We start from the raw sequence: 23,304 nt of genomic DNA, 5'->3' as shown, positions 1-23,304 counted from the left end.
TTCCTCCTGGACCGGTGTTGTGTTAGGCTGTTTTAGAGGCAAGTTTGTTGTGCTGTGGTGGGAAATCTGCTTCTTTTGAGTCTTTGGTGGCTTTTTTCTTTCTTTGTTCTTTTGGTATAAAAAGAACCCTGGATTAAGAAGCAAGCCATCCGTCTTGTAGTCTTGGGCCAGCCTCATGGTCCAGGGTAAGCCATTTCTTACCTAAATATGTCTCATTCCTGAAATAAGAGGTGACCTTAAATGACTTCTCAGGGATCCCCATTTGACCCAGCTAAGTGAATGCAGACCCTCATGAACAAGCACACACAAAATACTCCCACTAGGAAGAGTCAGCAGAACAGTGACCCAATCCTGCTGCTGGCCCCGAGAGTCAGCTCATCTCTATCCAGTCCCACTCCACTGAATGAATGTTCTGCGTCTCATGCTGCTCGTCTAAAACAAGGACAATGAGGGTTCCAGTACAGTCTGGTTGTATGAGGATTAAGTATGTTCATATGTATATAAAGTGCTGAGAACAGAGCTTCGCACAGCACATGCTGTTGTTAGTACAATCATTACTCTCAATGTTGATTTTAATGAAACCACATCCTCCACGCCAACAATACCATGAGCTGAGGCCTTGCAACCGCACAGCCTCCCTCTGCCAGAGCCAAGTAGGGAGGGATGGCGTCCCTGGAGCCGGCACAGCCTCTCTGGAGGTGGGGGGTGGGGGAGGTGGCCCCCATGCTTCCTGATCGCCATTTAGGTCCCTGGTGACACCTCCTGCACCAGACTCTGGGCTTCAGGGAGCAGGATTGACACAGGCAGGGCTCGTTTGTCCTCCCACCGGCACCAGGCGCAGACATTCTCAGAGTAAAGGGCTCATCATCTACTTCCTGGGTGAATGACTTTTCCTCCAAGCCCATGAGGTGAGCCCAGTGGTGGCCTCAGTTCACCACCTCAGGTCACAGGCTCCAGGCTCCAGCACAGGGATGGGACCCCAAAGAGCCCTGTGGACTCTGCTAAGGAACACCAGGAGCTCCCAGAGGCCAAGCGCAGGGCAGAGATGTGGAGAAGCAGCTGCTCGGAGGACCTTAGCCCTGCAGAGGCCGAAACATGGCTGCTATTATACAGAAGGGGAGGGCAAAAATGCTAGAGCCATGGCTTCTGCAGCTCCTTTTTACCACAATCGAATTGCCGAAACCACTGTTAAGGAGAAAGTCTGAAAAGCAGCCAGAGAACAAAGATCTTCTCCCCACAGACAAGCCAGGTGTGAGGGGCCGCCTAAGCCCTGAGAAACCACAGCAGGAGGAGGTAGCGGCAGAGGACCTACCCCAGCCGGTGCTGCTCCCCTCTCCTCTTCACCAGGACTATTCCCCGCTCCCTCCACCCAGTGCTGAGGCCAACAGCAGACATGGGGGCGAGCGTGTGATGCACTTAACATGACCTAAGCCATACAAATATATTACCAACAAACTCCAATGACTTAACTTTGAAATTCTTCTCATCTAACTTCTTAAAGTGGTCATTCCTAGTGTCCCTCATTCCTACTAGTGCTCTGGACAGACTTGCCTGTGGCCTGGTGCACACGCTTCCCCCACTCTGAGCTGCAGTCTCCTCCTCTGTAAAATGTCATGATTCCTTCAATTTCCTGCTCAGAGACTTGGATGGGCTGCGAGTCCCTGTTACTCAGGGTCTCCTTGTGGGCATTGTTCTCACCCCAGGCCTTGGTGGGGGACGTGAGTGCCGGAAAAAGGCCTCAGGAAGGCAAAGAACTGACTCAGGAGTCCACATCCAGGGCTTGCTGCAGGGTCCCCAGTATGCAGCTGGACCTGCCATCCCCACCTCCTCCCAATGAGGTCACCCCAGGCAGCCCAGTCTCAGCACATCCAGGACCTGCTGCTGGGGCCAGGCCCCCGATGCTGTGCTCAGGCGGACATCCCATCCTCAGGGTGCAGGCGGTGGAGTGAGGTTGTCACCAGGACTGCAGGAAGGACAGGGTTGCAGCAGGGCCCGCCAGTCTGTGTGATGCTCAAGATGGCCATGTGTCCCCCACAGTCAGCCCAGAGTCCCAAGCCACTTCAGAGAGTCAGGGCAACCATGAGGAGAAAGGATTATGTCCACCGGGTTCTGCTGTGGGTGGGAGGCAGTTCCTCAGCCCATGAGGCTTCCAGTTTCTGGAGAAACCAAGTCATTCTGTCCACACGTTCAGGGCCTCTTCAACCACCTGGAAAAGGAGGAGTCTCCTTAGCAGGCGGGGAGGGGCCCATGCAGCACCTCTCTCCCAGAGGACAGTGGGGCGCAGGGGTGGGCTGGGGGCAGGGACACTGGACAAGGAGCCCTGGGGCTGGGGACAAGAGGGGGGCCTTCCAATTCAGGGACACACTGAGGAAGGGGGATGAGAAGGGGAACTAGAGTAAAACCAACACGTGGAAAATCTCTGTGTTGTGCTCTGACCAAGGCTGAATAAATCCCGTGACCACTTCTCATCCTCACCCTTGTCACCCAGTTGAGGAGCTGACTGCCCCACGCCTGGCTGGGCCTGAAGATGGGAAGAACTGGCCCTGCCATCTCCCAGACTTGGCTGGGAGATGTGGGGACCCCCAGCTCCAGGATAGGAACTGATGAGACCAGGGTCCAGGGGGGTGCACCGGATGTGGGGATGGGGCGATCACAAGGAGGGAAATAGAGCCAGGCTGGAGACACCAGGACTTGGGGCAGGGGTGAGCATTTCTGTCTGTGGGAACAGAGCAGAAGGAGGCAGGGCAGAGAATGTCCAGCGCCCCTGCCCTCAGTCACCACCTTCCTTCAGGTAAGGAAGGAATTTCTTCCAAAGTGCAAACTTACACAATCAGAAACACAATTAGAACTACAATCCCTACGATGGTGCATAAGAGGTAACTAGCAGAGGCAGGAGTCCCGGCGGTCGTTGTCTCTTCAGCAGCTGAGGTTTCCACAGTGGCAATGGTGCCAAATTCTTCAACACACTGGCTATCACTCCAGGACGTACAATCACTGACCTGGACTTCCGCACTAGGGCACCTGGGTACACACAGAGAGGGAGGTGAGGACTCTTGAGGGAAAGCTGGCCAGGTGGGATGAAAGGGGAGCCACCCTCCCTCTCCAATGTCCCTGAGAAGGCGTCATGGGAAGGATAGCCTCCTTGTGTCTGAAGGGGGTCCCCCAAGCTCCCTTGTTGAGGCTGGGGAAGAGTCTGAGCATGCGCATTTCAGCCCCTCAGCCTCCCTGCTCTGGGGTCACAGGAGCCTTCTGTGTTGGACACACGCTGAGCTTCCCTGGGCTGCAGAGGAGGCCTGCATTAGGAGGAGCCACATGCCAGGAGAAGGTCACAAGTCCTTGTGGCCACAAGCTGAGCCCTGTCCTCCAGTCAACCCACAGTACAAGTGAGCTCTCACCCCCACTTGTCTGCTGGTTCCTCCCAATCACAGCAAGTGGCCCATTAGAGGGCCAGAGAAGGACAAATTACTCTTGCCCCTTAAAGCCCAAATAGGGAAAAGACAGGACTTATTAAGGGATTGGGGCCAGGGGTGAGGCCAGCTGGATTGGCTCAGGCCTTCATGGGAACTTGAAGGAGCTCCACCCACAGCCTTCTTATGACTTTTGTCGGTCGTGGCCACTTTTGTCTTTATGGGTCCTGCCTGCATAAAAAGTATTAAAAATAACATTTTTAAAAACAGTTTGGTATAGCAACAAATACAACCCAGACTGGATTCAAGTGTTTTCTTCTCATTTCTTTTTTTGTTTGTTTGTTTTGAGACGGAGTCTCGCTCTGTCACCCAGGCTGGAGTGCAGTGGCGCGATCTCGGCTCACTGTAAGCTCCACTTCCTGGGTTAAAGCAATTCTCTTGCCTCAGCCTCCCGAGTAGCTGGGACTACAGGTGACCACCACCAGCCCGGCTAATTTTTGTATTTTTAGTAGAGACGGGGATTCACCATGTTGGCCAGGCTGGTCTCGATCTCCTGACCTCAAGTGATCCGCTCTCCTCTGCCTCCCAAAGTGCTGGGATTACAGATGTGAGCCACCGCGCCCAGCTTTCTTCTCATTTCAAAAGGAAATTGCATTTCCTAGGTTTGATGAAAAGGGTCAAGGGATCTAGAAAGTTGCCTCTTGTGCCCAGTGAACAAGTCGGTCTGGCCAAGGGGACTCATGCTGGGGAGGGGTGGGAAGGGGCTGCTGCAGGGGGCAGGGGTGGGGACAGGCAGATGGACCAGGAGGGGCCACTGCAGACCCAAGAGACCCCACAGGCTCAGGGACACCCCATGGGTCTGGAGGCTCCATGGGGTCAGCAGAGAAATAGGGGTACCCGGTGACTCAGGTCTTCTTGGGTTCCTGAAAGCTGCCGGGAGCCCGTGGCTGCTGTCTCACCCTATGCTGTACTTCCGGCACATCTCAGGGGAGTTCCTATCCCAGAAGGTGCCTTCCTCACACTGACACACTGGGTCTTCGGTCATGGTGCAGGAACTTGTATTTGTTTGACCTGACAACAGAGCATAAGGTTTTGGGAATGTGTTTCCCTGATGTATCCCTCAACCTTCCTTATCACCCACCCCCTTCCACTCAGCTCAGCCAAGTTCACCGAGGAGTTCTGAGGGCCAGTTTCTGCACCTGCACACCCAGGGCTCATACAGGACACCCACCCTTCAGCTGTCACCAATACTCAGAGGAGTCATAAAAGGCAGCATGATTCATGATTTATTACATCAGATTAGGGGAAAAGCATTGTTTAGATGGCATGGTCAATAGCAAAGGAGGTGCAAGGGCATCACCTGAGAGACTCTGCAAGGAGAGGAGCCCTTAGGGGACTTCCCTAAAGCCTGGGCCTGCTGGGGAGGAGGAAGGGGCCTGAGAACCTGAAGGCTGAGAGAGGTCCAGCACCTGCCAGAAGCACAGAGCCTGGGGGAGAGAGCCTGACCCTGGAGCAGACCCGTCCCACTGCTGAAACCCAACCCTGTCCACTGCACCAGGCCTTCTCTGTGCTTTAATGATCCCCCTACCCTCTTGCAGCTGACAGTTTAGAAGATTTCCCAGCCAGGTGGCATGCATTACAGAAAAGATTTCTTTCTATTTTTTTTAATCTGTCAAATATATAATCATGAAACAGGGTGATGAAGACCAAGCTGGGCTGGAACTTGGTTCCCTGACTCACATCGGCTACAACTCCCACCTCATTGTCCCACACTCCACCTCTGGACAAGAGGTGCACACAGTCTGTACCTGATTTACAAACTGTACATGGGAGGCAAGAAAACAAATTGTTGAAGTGTTGGTGTAATCCATACCCTCTGTGCACGGGTTACAGTCTCCAGTATGTTCTCATCTATGAGATCCTGGGAAGGGAGAGAAAAGCCAATGAATGAGTTGCCACAGAATTCCCAGAGGCTGACAGTGGCTGAAAAACTTCTCTTTTCACTCTTAGTGGAATCCAGACAGAGAAATCCACTCTTCCAGGCTTGGTCTTGTCATGAATTCAGCATCTATTACATACCTTTGATGGGCACTGCTGACAGAAATATAATACAAACCACACGCAACATTCAAATTCTATGACAGCCGTATTAAAATCATAAAAAGGATGAGGCCAAATTAATTTTAACAATATAATTTTAACTTAAAATATCTAAAATACTACATTTCAACATGTAATCAATACACATCACTGATATATTTTATTTTTACGCCCTCACTGACAAAATAACATCCAACCTCCTGTACATGTGATCTGCCCATGCTGGTCCACCTGATCTGTTTGCTGTCCACTCACCACAGTGGCTCCCTGTCTTCTCCCTGTTAGTCTCCCCAAGCCCCTGAAACCTGGGGCTCTCATTCCTGCAGGGCCTTCTCAAGAGCACTCTTCCTGGCTCTCTGCAAGACTGGCCCTGTCCAACTTGAAATATCAGCCCAAATCACCATCCCTGAGAGGCCCCACCAACCTTGTCTGTTTCACCTATCACTTAACTATTCTTCCTGGTTCCCATCAGGACATCCTGACTGTTATGTGTATTTGTGTGTATTTTCTTTTCTTTTTTTTTTTTTAGACAGAGTCTTGCTCTGTCACCCAGCTGGAGTGCAGTGGCACCATCTCGGTTCACTGCAACCTCCAACTCCCTAGTTCAAGTGATTTTCCTGCCTCAGCCTCCCAAGTAGCTGGGATTACAGGCACGCACCACCATGCACAGCTAATTTTTATATTTTTAGTAGAGACAGGGTTTCACCACATTGGCCAGGATAGTCTTGATCTCCTGACCTCGTGATCTGCCTGCTTTGGCCTCCCAAAGTGCTAGGATTACCAGTGTGAGCCACTGCACCCAGCCTATTTGTATGTCTTGATACCATCCTGGAAAGAAAGCTCCATGAGGGCAGGGCCTCTTAACCCCCGTTAGCATGGTGCCTGACTGACAGAAATCATCCAATGCATCCCTGTGGAAAAAGAGCCAGAAAGTGCAGGAAACAGAAATCTAGAAGCACATAGAGACAAGAATATGATAAGGATGAGAGGTCAGTCTTCAATGGGGTCCTCAAGACTAGACTACAGACCCAGAATCCTGGCCTACCCCCACAGACTCAGCTTCCAGGTCTGCCCCAGTGCCAGGTAAGTCCCCATGAACTCAGGATCCAGGCCCTTCCCTGTGGACCTAGGGATGAGGCCCATGCCATCACCTGGCTGACATCTGCAGACCCAAACTCGAGACCCATGCCAGTGCCAGTTTAGGACCCATGGACTGAGGCTTCAGGGCACCTTTCTGGATATAGGCTCTCGGCCTACCCACACATGCCTGGATACCAAACCGGCTTGCCTGAGGACACCAGCAACAAGACCACCTTTGAACCACACCACATGGCCTGACCAAAATCTGTGTACAGGCTGACTGGTGAAGGGTGTTCCCTGACAAAGCCAGTCTGTAAATATTGGAATAAGTCCCTGCTTCTTTAAAGCGCACATTCCAGCACATTGCCACAGGCTCATGAGCAATCAGGGAAACATGATAGCACCAAAGCAACAAAATAAAACACAAGTAGTCCACTCTAAACAAATGGAGATTTACAACAGCCTGACAAAGAACTGAAAATACTAATTTTAAAGAAGCTTAGTCAGCTACAAAAAAAATACAGATAGACAAGTAAGTGAAGTCAGAAAGACAATACATTAACAAAATGAGAAGTTTAATAAACATACAGACACCATAATAAAGGACCAAACAGAAATTCTGGAATTGAACAACACAATATATGAAATAAAAAATCCAATAGAGAGCTTCAACAGCAGAGTTGATTAAGCAGAAGAAAGAATCAGTGAGCTTGAAGACAGATCATTTGAAATCTCCAAATCACAGGAACAAAAAGAAAAAAAGAATGAAAAAGAGAGAAGAAAACCAACAGTACTGATGGGTTACCATGAAGCAAAACAATATAGGTATGATCATGGTCCAAGGAGCATCAGAGAAAGAGAAAGGTGCAGAAAGTATAATTACAGGCTGGGCATGGTGGCTCACGCCTATAATCCCAGCACTTTGGGAGGCCGAGGCGGGTGGATCACGAGGTCAGGAGATCAAGACCACCCTGGCTAACATGGTGAAATCCCGTCTCTACTAAGAAATAAAAAAAAAATCAGCCAGGCATGGTGGTGAGCACCTGTAGTCCCAGCTACTAGGGAGGCTGAGGCAGGAAAATGGCATGAACCCGGGAGGCAGAGCTTACAGTAAGCCGAGATTGCACGACTGCACTCCAGCCTGGGAGAGCGAGACTCTGTCTAAAAAAAAAAAGTATAATTACAGAAATAATGAAAGAAAATGTACCAAATCTGGATGGGAATAGACTTCCAGATTCATGAAGCCCAAAGAACCCCAAACGGATTAAATATGAAGAGATCTTCACCAAGACACATCACAAACATATTCCCAAAAGTGAAAGGCAAAGAGAATTTTGAAAGCAGTAAAAGCAACTCATCACATATAAGGGAACACTTATAAAACTATCAGAAGGCTTCTCACCAGAAACCTGCAGTCCAAGAGAGAGTGGAATCATACACAGTATAGAAAGGAAAAAAAAAAAACACTGCCAACCAACAATACCATACCCAACAAATCCGTCCTTTAGAAACAAAGGAGCAATAAAGACTTTCACAGAGAAACAAAACCTGTGGGAGCTCATCACCACTACACTTGCCTTACAAGAAATGCTAAAAAAAAGAAAAAGTTATTCAATCTGAAAGAACAGAACATTAACAAGACACATAAAACCATGTAAAAATATAAAATTAGGTGGTTAAAGTAGGTACACAGTCAAGTTCAGAATATTCTTTTTGTTGTTGTTGTTGTTGCTGTTGTTGTTGTTGTTTTTGAGATGGAGTCTCGCTCTGTCGCCCAGGCTGGAGTGCAGTGGCTTGATCTCGGCTCACTGCAAGCTCCGCCTGCCGAGTTCACGCCATCCTCCTGCCTCAGCCTCCCGAGGAGCTGGGACTACAGGCGCCCGCCACCACACCTGGCTAATTTTTTAAATATTTTTAGTAGAGACGGGGTTTCACCGTGTTAGCCAGGATGGTCTCGATCTCTTGACCTCGTGATCCGCCCGTCTCGGCCTCCCAAAGTGCTGGGATTACAGGCGTGAGCCACCGCGCCCGGCCAAGTTCAGAATATTCTAATACAATCATGGTAGTGTATAAATCACTTGCATCAGTATATATGTCAAAAGACAAAAATTTTGTTTTGAGTGATAGTTAATGCCATTTGTTAAGGAGTACACAACATAAAAAGATGTAAATAGGGCTGGTTCAATGGCTCACGCCTGTAATCCCAGCACTTTGGGAGGCCAAGGCAGGTGGATCTTCTGAGGTCAGGAGTTCAAGACCAGTCTGGCTAACATGGTGAAATCCCGACTCTACTAAAAATACAAAAATTAGCTGGGCATGGTGGCAGGCGCCTGTAATCCCAGATACTCAGGAGGCTGAGGCAGGAGAATCACTTAAACCCAGTAGGCAGAGGTTGCAGTGAGCCAATATCATGCCAGTGCACTCCAGCCTGGGCGACAGAGCTAGAGTTGCCAAAAAAAAAGATATAAATAATGATGTCAAAAACAAAATAAGGCAGGGGGAGGAAAAGTGTCGAGTTTTTTATAAGAGCAAAGATAAGTGGTTATCAGTGTAAAATAAAGTTGGACATGAAATAAACTAACAAATTCAGAAGTGTTTCTATACACTAAAAAGAAACTATCTGGGCTGGAAGCAGTGGCTCACGCCTGTAATCCCAGTACTTTGGGAGACCAGGGTGGGTGGATCACCTGAGGTCAGGAGTTAGAGACCAGCCTGGCTAACATGGTGAAACCCTGTTTCTACTAAAAATACAAAAATTAACTGGGTGTAGTGGCGGGTGCCTGTAATCCCAGCTACTTGGGAGGCTGAGGCAGGAGAGTCTCTTGAACCCAAGAGGCAGAGGTTGCAATGAGCCAAGATTGTGCCATTGCACTCCAGTCTGGGCAGCAAGAGTGAAACTCAGTCTCAAAAAAAAAAGAAAGAAAGAAAGAGAGAGAGAGAGAGAGAGAGAGAAACTATCTGAAAAATCCCACTTACAATAGCTACAAATAAATAAATAAATAACTTAGGAATAAATTTAGTCAAGGAGGTAGCTGCATTTTCTTCTGATTTGGTCTTGACATTTCTCTCTGTAGAGTGGCTATAAAATCTAGCCTTGCCCTGATGGAGATCCAGGAGATTTCCCAAGATGTTCACAAGAAACTTCTTTATGCTTATTTACACAGCTCTGGTGTGAACCGTTAAGTTTCTTTTCTTTCTTTCTTTTTTTTTTTTTTTTTTTTGAGACAGAGTTTTGTTCTTGTTGCCTAGGCTGGAGTGCAATGGCGCGATCTTGGCTCACCACAACCTCTGCCTCCCAGATTCAAGTGATTCTTCTGCCTCAGTCTCCCAAGTAGGTGGGATTACAGGCATCCACCACCATGCTCCGCTAATTTTTTTTTTTTTTTTTTAGTACATACGGGGTTTCTCCATGTTAGTCAGGCTGGTCTCAAACTCCCGACTTCAGGTGATCCTCCTGCCTTGGCCTCCCGAAGTGCTGGCATTACAGGCATGAGCCACCATGCCCTGCCGAACCACTAGGTTTCATTGTAGTGAGCTGCTGTGGGATGTATTGGGTTTGGGGTCAGGGAGATGAAGAACAAATGTGCTATATCAAAAACATTTGAACAGGGAAAGGAATTGCTAACTGGGCAAACGATGCTGTGGTATGATTGGGTTTTAAACAACTTATATCAGACCTACAAATGGATGTCAAGGCAGCAACTCTTTTAAATAAATTTATGACAGTGGTGAAAGATCTGAAAACTGTAAAACATTGATGAAGAAATGGAAAGTAACAAAAATAAACGGAGAGACAGTACACATTCATGGATTAGAAAACTCAATATTGTTTAATCGTCCATACTACCCAAAGTGATCTATAGATTCAATGCAATGCCTACTAAAATTCCAATGACATTTTTCGCCAAAATAGAGAAAACAATTCTAAAATGTGTATGGAACTAAAAAAGACTTCAAATAGCCAAAGTGATCTTAAGCAAAACAAACAAAAGAACAAAGATGGAGGCATCATATGACCTGATTTTAAAATATATTACAAAAGTATAGTAATCAAAACTGAATGGTAATGGCATAACAATGATAAATAAACTGATGGAACAAAATAGTGAACCCAGGTATAAATCAATGCATTTACAGTTGATTGATTGTGAGAAAGATACCAAGAACACAAAATGGGGAAAGGACAGTCTCTTCAATAAATGGTGTTGAGAAAAGTAGATATTGACATGCAGAAGAATGATATAAGACCTTTATGTCACATTATATGTAAAAATTAATTCAAAATGGACTAAAGATTAAAACATAAGACCTAGAATGGTAAAACCCACAAGAAAACATAGAGGAAATTTTTCATGATGTTGGTCCAGGCAATGATTTCTTGACTATGACCCCAAAAGCACAGGCAACAAAAGGAAAAACAGACAAATGAGGTTACATTAGACTAAAAAGGTTCTGCATGACAAAGGAAACAATGAACAGAGTGAAGAGACAACCTACAGAATGAAGGTCAATATCCAAAAGATCCAAGATTTTGGTTAAAATCAAAAATACACAGGAACTCAAACATCTCAATAGCATACAATCAAATAATCCAAGTAAAATGGATACATGGGCATGGGACCTGAATAGACACTTCTCAAAAGGAGACACAGAAGTGGCCAACAAGTATATGAAAAAAATGCTCAGCATCACTAACCATCAGGGAAGTGCAAATTAAAACCACAATCAAATATCACTTCACACCTATAAGAATGGCTATTACCAAAAAGACAAAAGATAACAAGTGTTGATGATGATAGGGAGAAAAAGGAATGCTGGTACACTGTTGGTGGGAATGGAAATTAGTACAGCCATTATGGAAAGCAGTATGGAGGTTCCTCAGAAAACAAAAAATAGAACAACTATATAATCTAGCAATCCCCCTATTGGGCATACATCCAAAGGAAATGACAACAGTATGTTGAAGAGATACCTTCCCTCCCACATGCAGTGGAGCATTTACAATGGTCAAGACATGGAATCAACCTACGTGTCCATGGATGGATGAAAAGTTAAAGAAAATGTGACACACAGACACAATGGAATATTATTTAGCCTTTAAAAAGAAGGAAATTCTGTCATTTGTGACAGCATGGATGAACCTGGAGGGTACTATGCTAAGTGAAATAAGCCAGGCACAGAAAGACAAACACTTCATGATCTCACATATGTGGAATCAGAAAAAGTTGATCTCATAGAGGTGGAGAGTCGAATGGTGATTATCAGGGCTTGAGTTGGATGGTGGATTGGGGAGATGTTAGTCAAAGGATACAAAATTTCAGTTAGGGAGAATAAATTCAAGAGATGTATTGTGGAACATGGTGACTACAGTTATTAAAACAATGTGTTGTACAGTCCTTCCTTCTATCCACAGGGAATATATTCCATGGAACAAACTCGGCACATACTCAAGTCCTTGATATAAATTGGGATAGTATTGCATAAAACCCAGGCATATATGCTTTAAATCTTCTCTAGAATACTTGTACTACCTAATGCAATAGACATGATATGTAAATAAGTGCTATATTGCATTGCTTTTATCTACTTTTATTGACATATTATCATTTTTATTTTTTCCGCATATTTTTGATACGTGGTTTGTTGCAACCATGGATGTAGAACCCATAGATAAGGAAGGCTACAGAACCCCCACATAAAAAGGGCAAAGAGGGCTTATGCCAGGGCTCTGTATCCATACAGCTGAAAATTGCTGAGAAGATTTTTAAGTGTTCTTACCACGAATACATGATAAGTATGTGAATTAGCTTCATTTAGCCATTCCACAACGCATGCATATTTCAAAACCTCATGATGTACATCATAAATATATACAATGTTTATCTGTCAATTAAAAATAAACTGATTTTTAAAAATAAGAGTGCACCTGCTGGACACTTCTCCTCTTGGAAGCTGTGCCACTGTTGCTGTGGGCCACTGTCTGCTGGGAAACTTCCTCCTGCCGGGCAGTGGTGGCAGAGTAAGCTAGGACCTGTGGAGACAAAGGAGAGATGGGCGTGAGTGGCTTCCAGACCTCATCCCTCCCAGGCTCCATCTCACATTCCCTTCACCCCAAGTGACAAAATCCATCAGCGCTTGAACATTTTTTCCAGCTCCAAACTTTCATTCTTTCATATCCATGTTTATCCCTTGGCCTGTTAGGGCCAGCTATTTTCTATTAAAAAAAAAAAAATGGGCAGGTGTGATGGCTCACGCCTGTAATCCCAGCAATTTGGGAGGCCAAGGTGAGTGGATCATGAGGTCAAGAGATTGAGACCATCCTGGCCAACACGGTGAAACCCTGTCTCTACTAAAAATACAAAAATTAGCTGGGCATGGTGGTGCACACCTGTAATTCTAGGTATTCGGGAGGCTGAGGCAGAAGAATAGCTTGACCCTGAGAGGCAGAGGTTGCAGTGAGCCGAGATCATACCATTGCACTCCAGCCTGGTGACAGAGCGAGATTCCGTCTCAAAAAAAAAAAAAAAAACCAAAATGAAAAGACAAAGGAAAACACCTCTGTATCCTTTTCTCATATTAAAACATAAAATACATTTATCCCAGAAAACGTGAGCAAAAAGAGTTATTTTTTTTTTTTGATACAGAGTCTTGCTATGTTGCCCAGGCTGGAATGCAGTGGCTATTCACAGGTGTGATCATATCTTACTATAGGCTCGAAATCCTGGCCTGAAGTGATCCTCCTGCTTCAGTCTCCCAAGAAATGTGGATAACAGGCACACACCACTGTGGCTGGAAAGAAAAGATTTTATAAGAATTTTTAAAAAACACATACGAGCCCTTCATGCAGAAATAGCATTTAATATATTTAGTTTCACCAAGTGTTCAATTGACCAATAGGTGAATTCTGTCTCTCTCCTTCACACGCACACAAATACACACAGACACACACATAAACATACTCAGTTTTACAAATGAGGGTTATAATATATATAACCTTACAGAAAGTCAGGATATAGCATCAAACATGAAGTAATTAATTACTGCTTTACAAAGGACCTTGACAAGCTGTTCCCACTAAATATCAAAGAGTGACAAAAAAAGATGAAACAGCAATTCAGGGATTCTGGCCGTGATCTCTATGTTATAAATGACAACTGGAAGACAACTGGAGAAATCGGAATAGAGTCTAGGTATTAGATAGTGGTAATGTGTTGATGTTAATTTCCTTGTTTGTAGAAAGTACACACTAAATAATTCAATAACAGCTTTTATCACATCAACAGCTATTTTTTTAAATGTTTTTATTGTACAGTTTTTGTAACTTTGCTTTAAGTTGTGAGTGTTTAAAAGTAAGAAATTAATTTAAGCAAAACCAAAATGATTACAATGAAAGCTGTTTATGTTGGGCTCAATTCAACTGCCTCCATCTAAACAAGACAAAACGTAGCCTTCTTCCACATCAAAGCCTGTCCCGTAGTTGGTGACAGTGAAGCTAACCCATGTTTCCCAAATCCTTCCTTCCCAGGCTGGAGTCCCTCTAGGTTCAGGCAATGTCTGCGTCTCCTTTCTCTGCTCTCACACTCTTACTCCCTCTCATCTAATGAGGGGTTTATGAGTGTTTTTTAAAATCCTTTCAGAAGACCAACTTTTCATTTTGTCTATTTATTTATTTATTTATTTATTTATTTATTTATTTATTTGGAGACAGGGTCTCCCTCTGACCTCCATGTTGGAGTGCAGTGGTGTAATCTTGGTTCACTTCAACCTTTGCCTCCTCTGCCTCCCGGGCTCCAGTGGTCCTGCCACCTCAGTCCCCAGAGACAGGCGTGTGCCACAATGCCTATCTAATTTTTGCATATTTTGTAGAGCTAGGGTTTCGCCTTGTTGCCCAGAGTGGTCTAACTCCTGAGCTCAAGTGTTCTGCCTGCCTGGGCCTCCCAAAGTACTGGGATTACAGGCGTAAGCCACCACACACAGTTCGTTTGCTCAATTCTTTTTGTGGTTTGTATTCTATTTCCTTGATTTATGTTCCTTCCTGTTACTTTGTTTGGTTTAAATTTACACTTATATTTTGTGATTGATTAACGTAGCTCCTCAGGCCATAATTTTCATGTTTTTTCTTTTTTTGACAGCTTTAGTGAGACACAATTTCCATAGTTAATAATTATGATGATTCATATAATTCACCCATTTAAAGTCTATATTTCAATAGTTTTTAATATACTCATAGCTATGCAATCATCACTATAATCAATTTTAGAATATTTTTATCACTCCACAAAGGAACTGCATGCCCTTCCTCTGTAACTCACTTCCCCAGCCCCCAATTTTTTAATAGAAACATTGAAAGCTGTATATTTCACCCCGAGCACTGTTAGCCATTTCCTACCAGTTTTGATGTGTTATATTGTCATTATTATTTACTCTGAAATAAATATCTTACCTTCCCTTTTGATTTCTTCTCTGAACCACAGATTTTTAGAAGTGTGTTTTTCAATTTCAAAATTTTAGAATTCTCTATGAATATTGTTACTGATTTCCAGTTTAGTTTCATTAAGTTTAGAGATCATATCATGTGTTTTATAGCCCAGAACCTGGTCTATCTTGGTGAAAGTATCATGATCATAGAAAGGAATGAGTGTTCAGTGGATGTTCCATCCTGCTCTTTAAATGTCAGTTAAATCAAGGTGGTTCATAGTGTGCATGTCGCTTGCCACTTTACTGGCGTTTTCATCTGATCGTGCTACCAAGTGGAGAGAAACAGCTGATTTAATCTCTTTTTAATTCTATTTTTGCGTCATGTGTTTTGCAGCTGTATTACTAGGCATATACAAATTTGTTATTATTATTACACTCCTTGAAGAGTTAACCTTTTTAACTACAAAGGTCCCTTTTGATCTCCCATAATATTCTGTGTCCTAAAATTGTTACAGTAGGTAGCTAGACAGGTATTAGCAGGGCAGGAGAGGGCTCCCCGCTTCTGACACCAGCAGTGTTAGGTGACCATCAGGTGGTTGATAACCGTGTCTCTAAAGTAATAACTGGTTACAGCCGATGCCAGTAAAAGGCAGTCTCCTAACACATAGAAAACACCTGAAACTGATCAGCAGCTTCCCAATGAGATTTCAGGAGTGGGGAGAAGGCAAGATCCCAGAAGTATGCCAACCTATAAAACCCCGACTCAGGCGGGCCAGCTGTGCGCTGTTTCTCAAGTCATCTGCTTGGCCATCTTCCAAGTACTTCCCTTCTTTTCTTTCCCTTCCTTCCTTTCCTTCCTGTTCTAAAGCTTTTTAATGAACTTTCACTCCTGCTCTGAAACTTGCCTCCATCTCTCCTTCTGCCTCATGCCCCTCAGTCCAATTCTTTCTTCTCAGGTGGGGAAGAGCTGAAGGTGCTGTGGACCCCTATGGATTCGCCGCCTTCAACGTAGGGTAACTCGGATCTCGTCCACCGCTAACAAAATCAGCTTCATCTGATACTGAGATAGCCATGGCAGTTTTCTTGGCCTTACACTCTGCATGGTGTATCTTTTTCCATCTATTTACTTTCAACAGACAGCATCTGTGTCTTCCTTTTAAGGCCCATCTCATATAGACAACATATAGTTGAGTCTTGCTTTTTCTGCCCTTCCAACTGTTTCTACCATTGCACTGTAGCGCTCAGTGGCTTTACAGGTAGTGCAATAATTGATATAGTTGAAATAGACCTATAAGTTTACCATTTAAGCTACGATTGTCTAGTCTAATTTTTTTGCTCCTCTTTCCCTTGCACATTTTAATGTTAATTACTTTTTAGAATTCCATTTTAATTGGATACTGACTTTTTATGCAACATAGTTCCATGATCTATGTGCAAGTGCTATAGGGAATACAGTATACACTTAAGTGTTTATATTCTGGTGAAGGTTTTTAAAAATAGATTTATTGAGGTATAATGGATATGAAACAAAGTGCCTTTTTTGTTTTGTTTTGTTTTGTTTTTGAGACAGAGTCTCACTCTGTGGCCCAGGCTGGAGTGCAGTGGCGGGATCCCGGCTCACTGCAAGCTCCGCCTCACACGTTCATGCCATTCTCCTGCCTCAGCCTCCCGAGTAGCCGGGACTACAGGTGCCTGCCACCACGCCCGGCTAATTTTTTTTGTATTTTTTAGTAGAGGTGGGGTTTCACCGTGTTAGCCAGGATGGTCTCGATCTCCTGACCTCGTGATCCGCCCGCCTCAGCCTCCCAAAGTGCTGGGATTACAGGCGTGAGCCACCGAACCCGGGCACAAAGTATACATTTTTAAAGCATGTAATTTGGTAGATTGACACGTGTGTGTACACTGAGAAACTATCACCACGATAAGAAAATGTCATGTCCACCACACCCCAGAATTTCTTCATTCTTCAATGTAATCCTCTCTTCTGCTTTGCTCCTATGTCTCCAGCAATAATTCTTCTGTTTTTTGTCAGAATAGATTGAATTTTAATAAGAAATGGAATCAGATGGTAAGCATTCTGTGTGGATTCTTTCACATGACATAATTTTCTGTGTTTTTCTGGGGTTTTTTTTGTTTTGTTTTGTTTGTAGAGATAGGGTTTTGCTATGTTGCCCTGGCTGGTCTTGAACTCCTGGGCTCAGGTGATCTGCCTGTCTTGGGAGGACTACAGGTGTGAGCCATCGCACCTGCCCACCACCCTGGTCCAGTGACTATTATGAATTAAAGGCTATTGAAAAACAGCAGGTGCAAGAAGATCCTTTGACCTCTTTTGTGTTTCCTAAAAGCAGGGGATGAAAGTCCCCTGGAAAACACAGGACAATCTCCTCTTTTTTTTTCTTTCTTTTTTTTTTTTTTTTTTTTTTTTGAGACGGAGTCTCGCTCTGTCTCCCAGGCTGGAGTGGAGTGGCGCGATCTCAGCTCACTGCAAACTTCGCCCCCTGGGTTATCGCCATTCTCCTGCCTCAGCCTCCCCAGTAACTGGGACTGTAGGCGCCCACCACCACACTCTGCTAATTTTTTTTGTATTTTCAGTCGAGACGGGGTTTCACCATGTTAGCCAGGATGGTCTTGATCTCCTGACCTTGTGATCTGCCTGCCTTGGACTCCCAAAGTGCTGGGATTACAGGCGTGAGCCACCGCGCCCGGCCGACAATCTCCTTATTTGAAGGATGAAAAGTTGAGGCCAAGAGGGTACTGCGCAGACCATGTTAGAATGGATCCACTATCATCTTTTTAGCTCCCCACATAATTACTTGCTTCTTCACGAGTTACTTGGTCTAATTCAGTAAATAATTAACTGGCTCTCACTGGTTCTTCCATGCCAGGTAAAACTTGCATTAAATAAATGTGTATGCTTGTCTCCAGTGGACCTGTCTTATGTCAATTTAATTCTCTGGCCCAGCCAGAAAAAAAAGTCTAAAGGAGAGCTTAGCTTCCCTCCATGACCCTCAATGGTGACTATAATCAAACCACATCTTCCAGGCCAACAATACCACATTCTATGGCTTGGCAAGGACATGATCTCCCTCCAGCACGGCCTCTCTGGAGGAGGGGGAGGGAAGGGTGGTGAGATCTCAGGCCTCCTCATGCTACCTCCTATTAGTTATATAATCCCTGGTGTCACCTCTCCCACCACACTGTGGGCTCCAGGGAGCAGGATTCACATGGGGTTCGTTTGTCCTCCCTGTCTTCAGCAGACTCCAGGCACTGGTATTCCCAGAGTAGAGAGCTCACTGTCTACTTCCTGGATGAATCACTTTCCCCCCAAGCCTATGAAGTGAGCACAGTGGTGGCCTCAGCTCTTGGCCGAAGGACAGGCTCCAAGAGCCCTGCGGACTCTGCTGAGGGCCCATAGGAGCTCCCAGAGGCCAAGGGCAGGACAGAGATCAGAGAAGCAGGTGCTCAGAGAACTCTAGCCCTGAATCTCATTTTGCCACTTGTGAAACAGGGAAAACAACCTACCCTCATCTCCCCGGGTTGTTAGGAAAATCCACTAGACGAAGATGTGCAGTCACTGGCTGGGAGCAGGACACCAGCTGCCCAACAGCACAGGCGTGGGGCATGGCACTGTCCCCACTGTCCCCATCCCTGACCTAGAAGCTAGAGCCTCACTGCCCTGCCACTCCTGGATACAGGACAGGGGACCAGAACTGGGACTGTGGCCTCTCAGTAGGGGCTGGGTGAGTAGCCTCTGCAGCCACCTGGATAGAGACATTTCCTGCTCACTCTTCAAACTGCAACCCAGGCCAGGCGCCTACCAGAAGGACAACTACAAGCATGACAGTTAAACCAGGCTGTGGCCCTGCAGTGTCATCGCTGTCCTCACTTGAGGTCTGGCTCCTCTGTTCTTCCATGGCCCCTCCCCATGGCGCTCCACCCTAGTCTTTAGAAGCTTCTGCCACAAGCTCAGGGAGCCAGTACCGAGGTGCAAGTAGGAGCAGGTGCACCCTCTGCTGGGTGGAGGACAGGTGCCTCGGGGATCCAGTCCAGAGTAACTGACACCAGCCCTGAGGATGTGATCTGTCCTCCCACACCTGCTAACACAGCCCTCTGAGGTTTACACAGGGCTGCTGAAGATTCTTATCTCCTCTTCACTTTACAGGTAGGAGCTGGGGCCACACCAGAGACACAGAGCCAGAGGGGGAGCAAGGCAGGGCCCAGCCATTCACAGCCTTCCATCTCAGGAGTCCTTCACATCCTGAGAGTCCGGAATTCTGAGCCGTCAGAACTTCTCAATTCCTACTTTGATAGAGAGAGGAATGGCGTGGAAGGACCTGGCACGCCAGGTGACTGGACCAGCCCAGCACTGACAGAGTCAGGACCTGGTGTCAGGAACTGAGCTCAGCTCCAGGCTCATCTGAAGTCACCCTGACAGCCTGAGGACGGAGACCTTACCTCCATTCACAGGTATGGTGGGTGGCAGGGACTGGCCCCAGCTGACCACGGTTTTCCAGGTGCACAGCTGTGAATTCAGTCCTCCCTGCCGCCCTCCCCTACTGTCTCATCTGGATCCCCTGGTCATCTACTCCCAGTACCAAAAACTCCTGTATCCTTGAAAATTCCTAATACCATGAAGAAACAAAAATACATAGCAATGTGATGTGTCATGTTTTACATCTTAGACTAGTAACGAATGAAAGCTAAGTGTAGCAAGGGTGTAGGGGCACAGGCACATCTGTGGACTACGAGTGACCGTAAGCTGGGTTCAATGGTTTCTTTGGAGGAAAATTTGTGAACATTTAAAGAAACTTCTGAAGTCATTTATCCCACAGAAGGAGAAGTAGAGAAGTAGAATTCAACTTGTAAGGAGTTGCCCAATAAGCTGGTTCGCATAGATACGTAGACACACGATACATACAAGGGTATTTAGTACAACGCTGTTGGAATTAGCAAAGGCAAAGTCAGGATGGGATCTAACCAGCTGCCCCTAGGCAGCAACAGTTAATTAAAATGTGGCTCACCCATGCAGTAAAATATAATACCCTTGTTTAAAAGAAGATCAATCTGAATGTACTGCCATAAAACATTTAATGTGCTTTGTGTTAGCTCCAAAATTTTAAAAAGCAATTGTGCATTGAAATGCATTTAATTAAGGCAAGACTGAAGGATCAAAGCCTCCTTTGGGACATATAGAGTTCACATTCCCAAAACTGTGAAATTCATGTTGCTGGCCTTGTCTACACTGGTCATCCACACATTCTCTCTTCAGGGCCACTGTCCTGACACAGCCATTCTTCTAGTTGTCTCAGGTAAGTTCACCCACTGTAAACTATTTTAAAAGTCAGTTGTGTAATTTTTGAGAGGTCAAAATATTACTGCTTTTCTAAATTTAGCATTAATTTGTAGAAAGACAACATACAAACTCTCATAGTTCCTGTAATCTTGCTTTGGCATTTTTTTTTTAATAATATAAGGAATCCTAAAAAGGGCTGTTAGCAAAAACCTCAATCAATCTGAAAGAGACCTAGAAGTCTGCACGTTTTATACATAATATGTCCTTGCACTCACACTACTACCAATCTCAGTCTAAGTCAACTCACAATGAGAACTTTACACCGCGGCGAGGACTCACCAGCGGCAGGACCGCTGAAGGAAAGCTCGAGCCCCCGGTCCTGCCTGTGGGATGCAGAGGGGACACACGGCTGACAGTGCAAGATACTAACTGCAAGCACGTTCGTTAACTGCTTCCTTCCACTTTCAGGGCAGAGGAAATGAAAATTGTAAAAGACAGCGTTGGAAAGTTTTTTCACTGGCTGTTGGTTAAACCGGTCTCCAAGGAACACGTTTAAGAATGTAAACATGGGGTTAATTCTATTAACTAACTAATTAATTAATGAGAGAGGCAACCGCTCTGTGTCTTCCGGAGGTTCACTCCATAGTTTCCACCTTGACTCCCTCCCTCTCTCGATTCTGCAACTTCCCTCCATTCGCGGGCACCGGACAGCCAGGGAGAGCGCGCTCTCTGCTCCCTCCTGCCCGGCCAGGGGACCCAGTTCTTCCCCTGACTCTCGTACGGGTTCGTCCTGCCTGGACATGCCCGGCCGCAGGTGACCAGAGCCAGGCACCCGCTCCGTGTTCCCCTGTCTCCCTGCCCCATCGTGTTCCCCTGTCTCCCGTACCCCTCGCCAGGTGCGCTCTTCTCCTGCCAGGGACCGCGGCGGGGACTCACCGGCGGCAGGACCGCGACGATGACGACGACGAACTTTAGGGTCTTGGGGATCCGGGCCACGGTCTGGTTCCCGACGCCGTCCTGGGTCCTGGGTCGCACCTTGCCCCGGCCTTCAGGCGGCCGGGGCGCTCTGCCCCCAAAGTCCCCTAGCGGTAGGAAGCGCTCCTCATCCCCTGCACCTCTGGTCAAATGCCCAAAAATCGATCAGAAATCGTTCACAGGGTTCGTGTGCCTGGAGAGGTTCCCACAGCTGCAGTGTTCCCACAGCTGCACTGCCAGAGTGCGCCTCTGCTTTTATACCCGCGGGAAAAAGGCGTGGTCACTTGTCACTTCCAGGAGTCACTTCCAAGCACTCAGAAAAGGGCCATGGCCTCCCCTAGCACCTCCAGGAAGGCCCCAGTTGTGGGGGTGGCTGCGTGGACGGACAGGAACTAGTTCTTACTGGCAGCGGTGACCCTGGGCCTGTGGTTTGATTCTGGGTCCTGTCCAGGCTGTGACCAGCAAAAGGGGAAGGAGCAGAGGCGCTACCCACTGCCCTGCTGTAGTCTGGGTAGTGAGGTTCAGAGGAGGTACTGGAGGCCCAGCGAAGCCTGTCTCTCCTCTTCTTAAACCCTGAACTACCTCCTGGCCTAAGCACTTCAGTCCACTCTTAGCTTCCGCTCCCACTCCCTCCTCCCACAGTGGCCTCACTGACCACTACACTTATGCCACTGCCTCCAGTCCCTTTGCTGCTGTGACCCAGCACCAAGCTTCTCTGGCAGGGGCTTGGCACCCCTCAGTAGCGGGTGCCTGGCACCAAGGAGGGGCCCAGCGAACATATGAGTGGACAGAATGAAGGACACAGGGGCCATGATAGGCACATACAGAGGCTGAGGAGCAGGTAGGAGGGAGAGGAATCCCGGGGGCATCCCTAGCCACAGCCTGGCACCCTTTGCATGGTCGAGACACAGACACTCCCTGACCAACCTTGAGGGCTCTAGTACTGAGGCCCCATGGAGAGAGGAGGTCCGGGGGAGTGTCTTCCAAAGCCTGTCCCCAAGTCTAGTGTCTACCCAGGTCCAACTGTCTGACCTTGGGCCACTTACCTCCCCATCCAGTTAAGCACACTGCCGCTGTGAGGACAGACCCAATGTGTGGTATTGAAGGGTGCCAGCTGGTGAGCCTAGGCACTCAGGTCAATGGCACGACTCCTAGACCCTTGGGGTCAGTTGGCTCCTGACCCCTCACATGGTGGATAGAAGAGGATAGCACTATAGAAACAAGATTTTTTCTGTTCATCAGAAACCTGGGAATGAAATGTCATCCTCTCCACAGGCTTGGATTTGAGCGATGGAGCACCCTGGGCACCTGCCAGGCCCCAGGCACTGAGTTAGGGTCAGAAATGTGTGCCAGGTCCCAGGCACTGAGAAATGCGTGGGGTCAGGAATGTGTGCTGGGTGCAGATCCAGGCAGGAGGTGAGAGGACAGGGACTTCAGGAAGACTGACAGCATTAACACAGAGCCACCAAAGCCTGCAGGAAAGTCTTTAGCGCACCTCAGGCCCCTTGCTCCTGGAGGGTGGACCACACAGTGTAGACTAGAAACCAGATTGCAGGTAACGATGCATTCTCTGTGCCCTATGTGGGACACTGACTAGGGCTAATAGCAAAAGGCTGTGAGCACCTCCCGGGAACTGGGCCTTTAGACTATAAAGTTTCCATTTGAGAGGCTCTTACTAGCTTGTGATGGAACACTAACTGAAGCTCCCCCGTGACTGAAGGACATAAAATAATCTTGAAACCTGAAAAACTCGTGATGTCTTCAGTGATCTTGGAAAAGCTGTAACGGGGAGGGCAGTCCCAGAAGAGTTCTATTACAAAATGGAAATCGTTTATATGGCATCCTGGTGCCTGAGGAAGGCAAAGAGGAGACACTCATGAGCAGGGAGCCTCTGTTCCTCTCAGACTGACTCTAGAACTGGATGAGGAGCTGCTGGATTCTAGGGTCACTTGGACACTTCCCTATACACAGCTCTTTACTGACTGACCAAGAGCTACTTAGTTTATAGACTGTCGTTCCTAGGTGAATGGA

At 46.7% G+C, this 23,304-nt stretch overlaps 1 protein-coding gene across 1 annotated transcript; it reads right to left on the bottom strand.

The window, feature by feature from the left end:
* Positions 1 to 541: 541 nt before the first annotated feature.
* On the bottom strand, positions 542 to 22,085 carry TNFRSF10C (TNF receptor superfamily member 10c). Its single transcript, XM_009212704.4, is given in 9 exon segments — positions 542 to 2,206; positions 2,827 to 3,021; positions 4,367 to 4,478; positions 5,216 to 5,260; positions 5,263 to 5,328; positions 12,514 to 12,561; positions 12,564 to 12,618; positions 21,235 to 21,440; positions 21,980 to 22,085. Coding segments are annotated over 9 exon segments (852 nt in total). The 3' UTR covers positions 542 to 2,187.
* Between the last annotated feature and the right edge of the window lie 1,219 nt (positions 22,086 to 23,304).

This window comes from Papio anubis, chromosome 8 (assembly GCF_008728515.1).
Source record: "Papio anubis isolate 15944 chromosome 8, Panubis1.0, whole genome shotgun sequence".
Lineage (NCBI taxonomy): Eukaryota > Metazoa > Chordata > Mammalia > Primates > Cercopithecidae > Papio > Papio anubis.
This window is presented reverse-complemented; position numbering and strand designations above follow the sequence as displayed.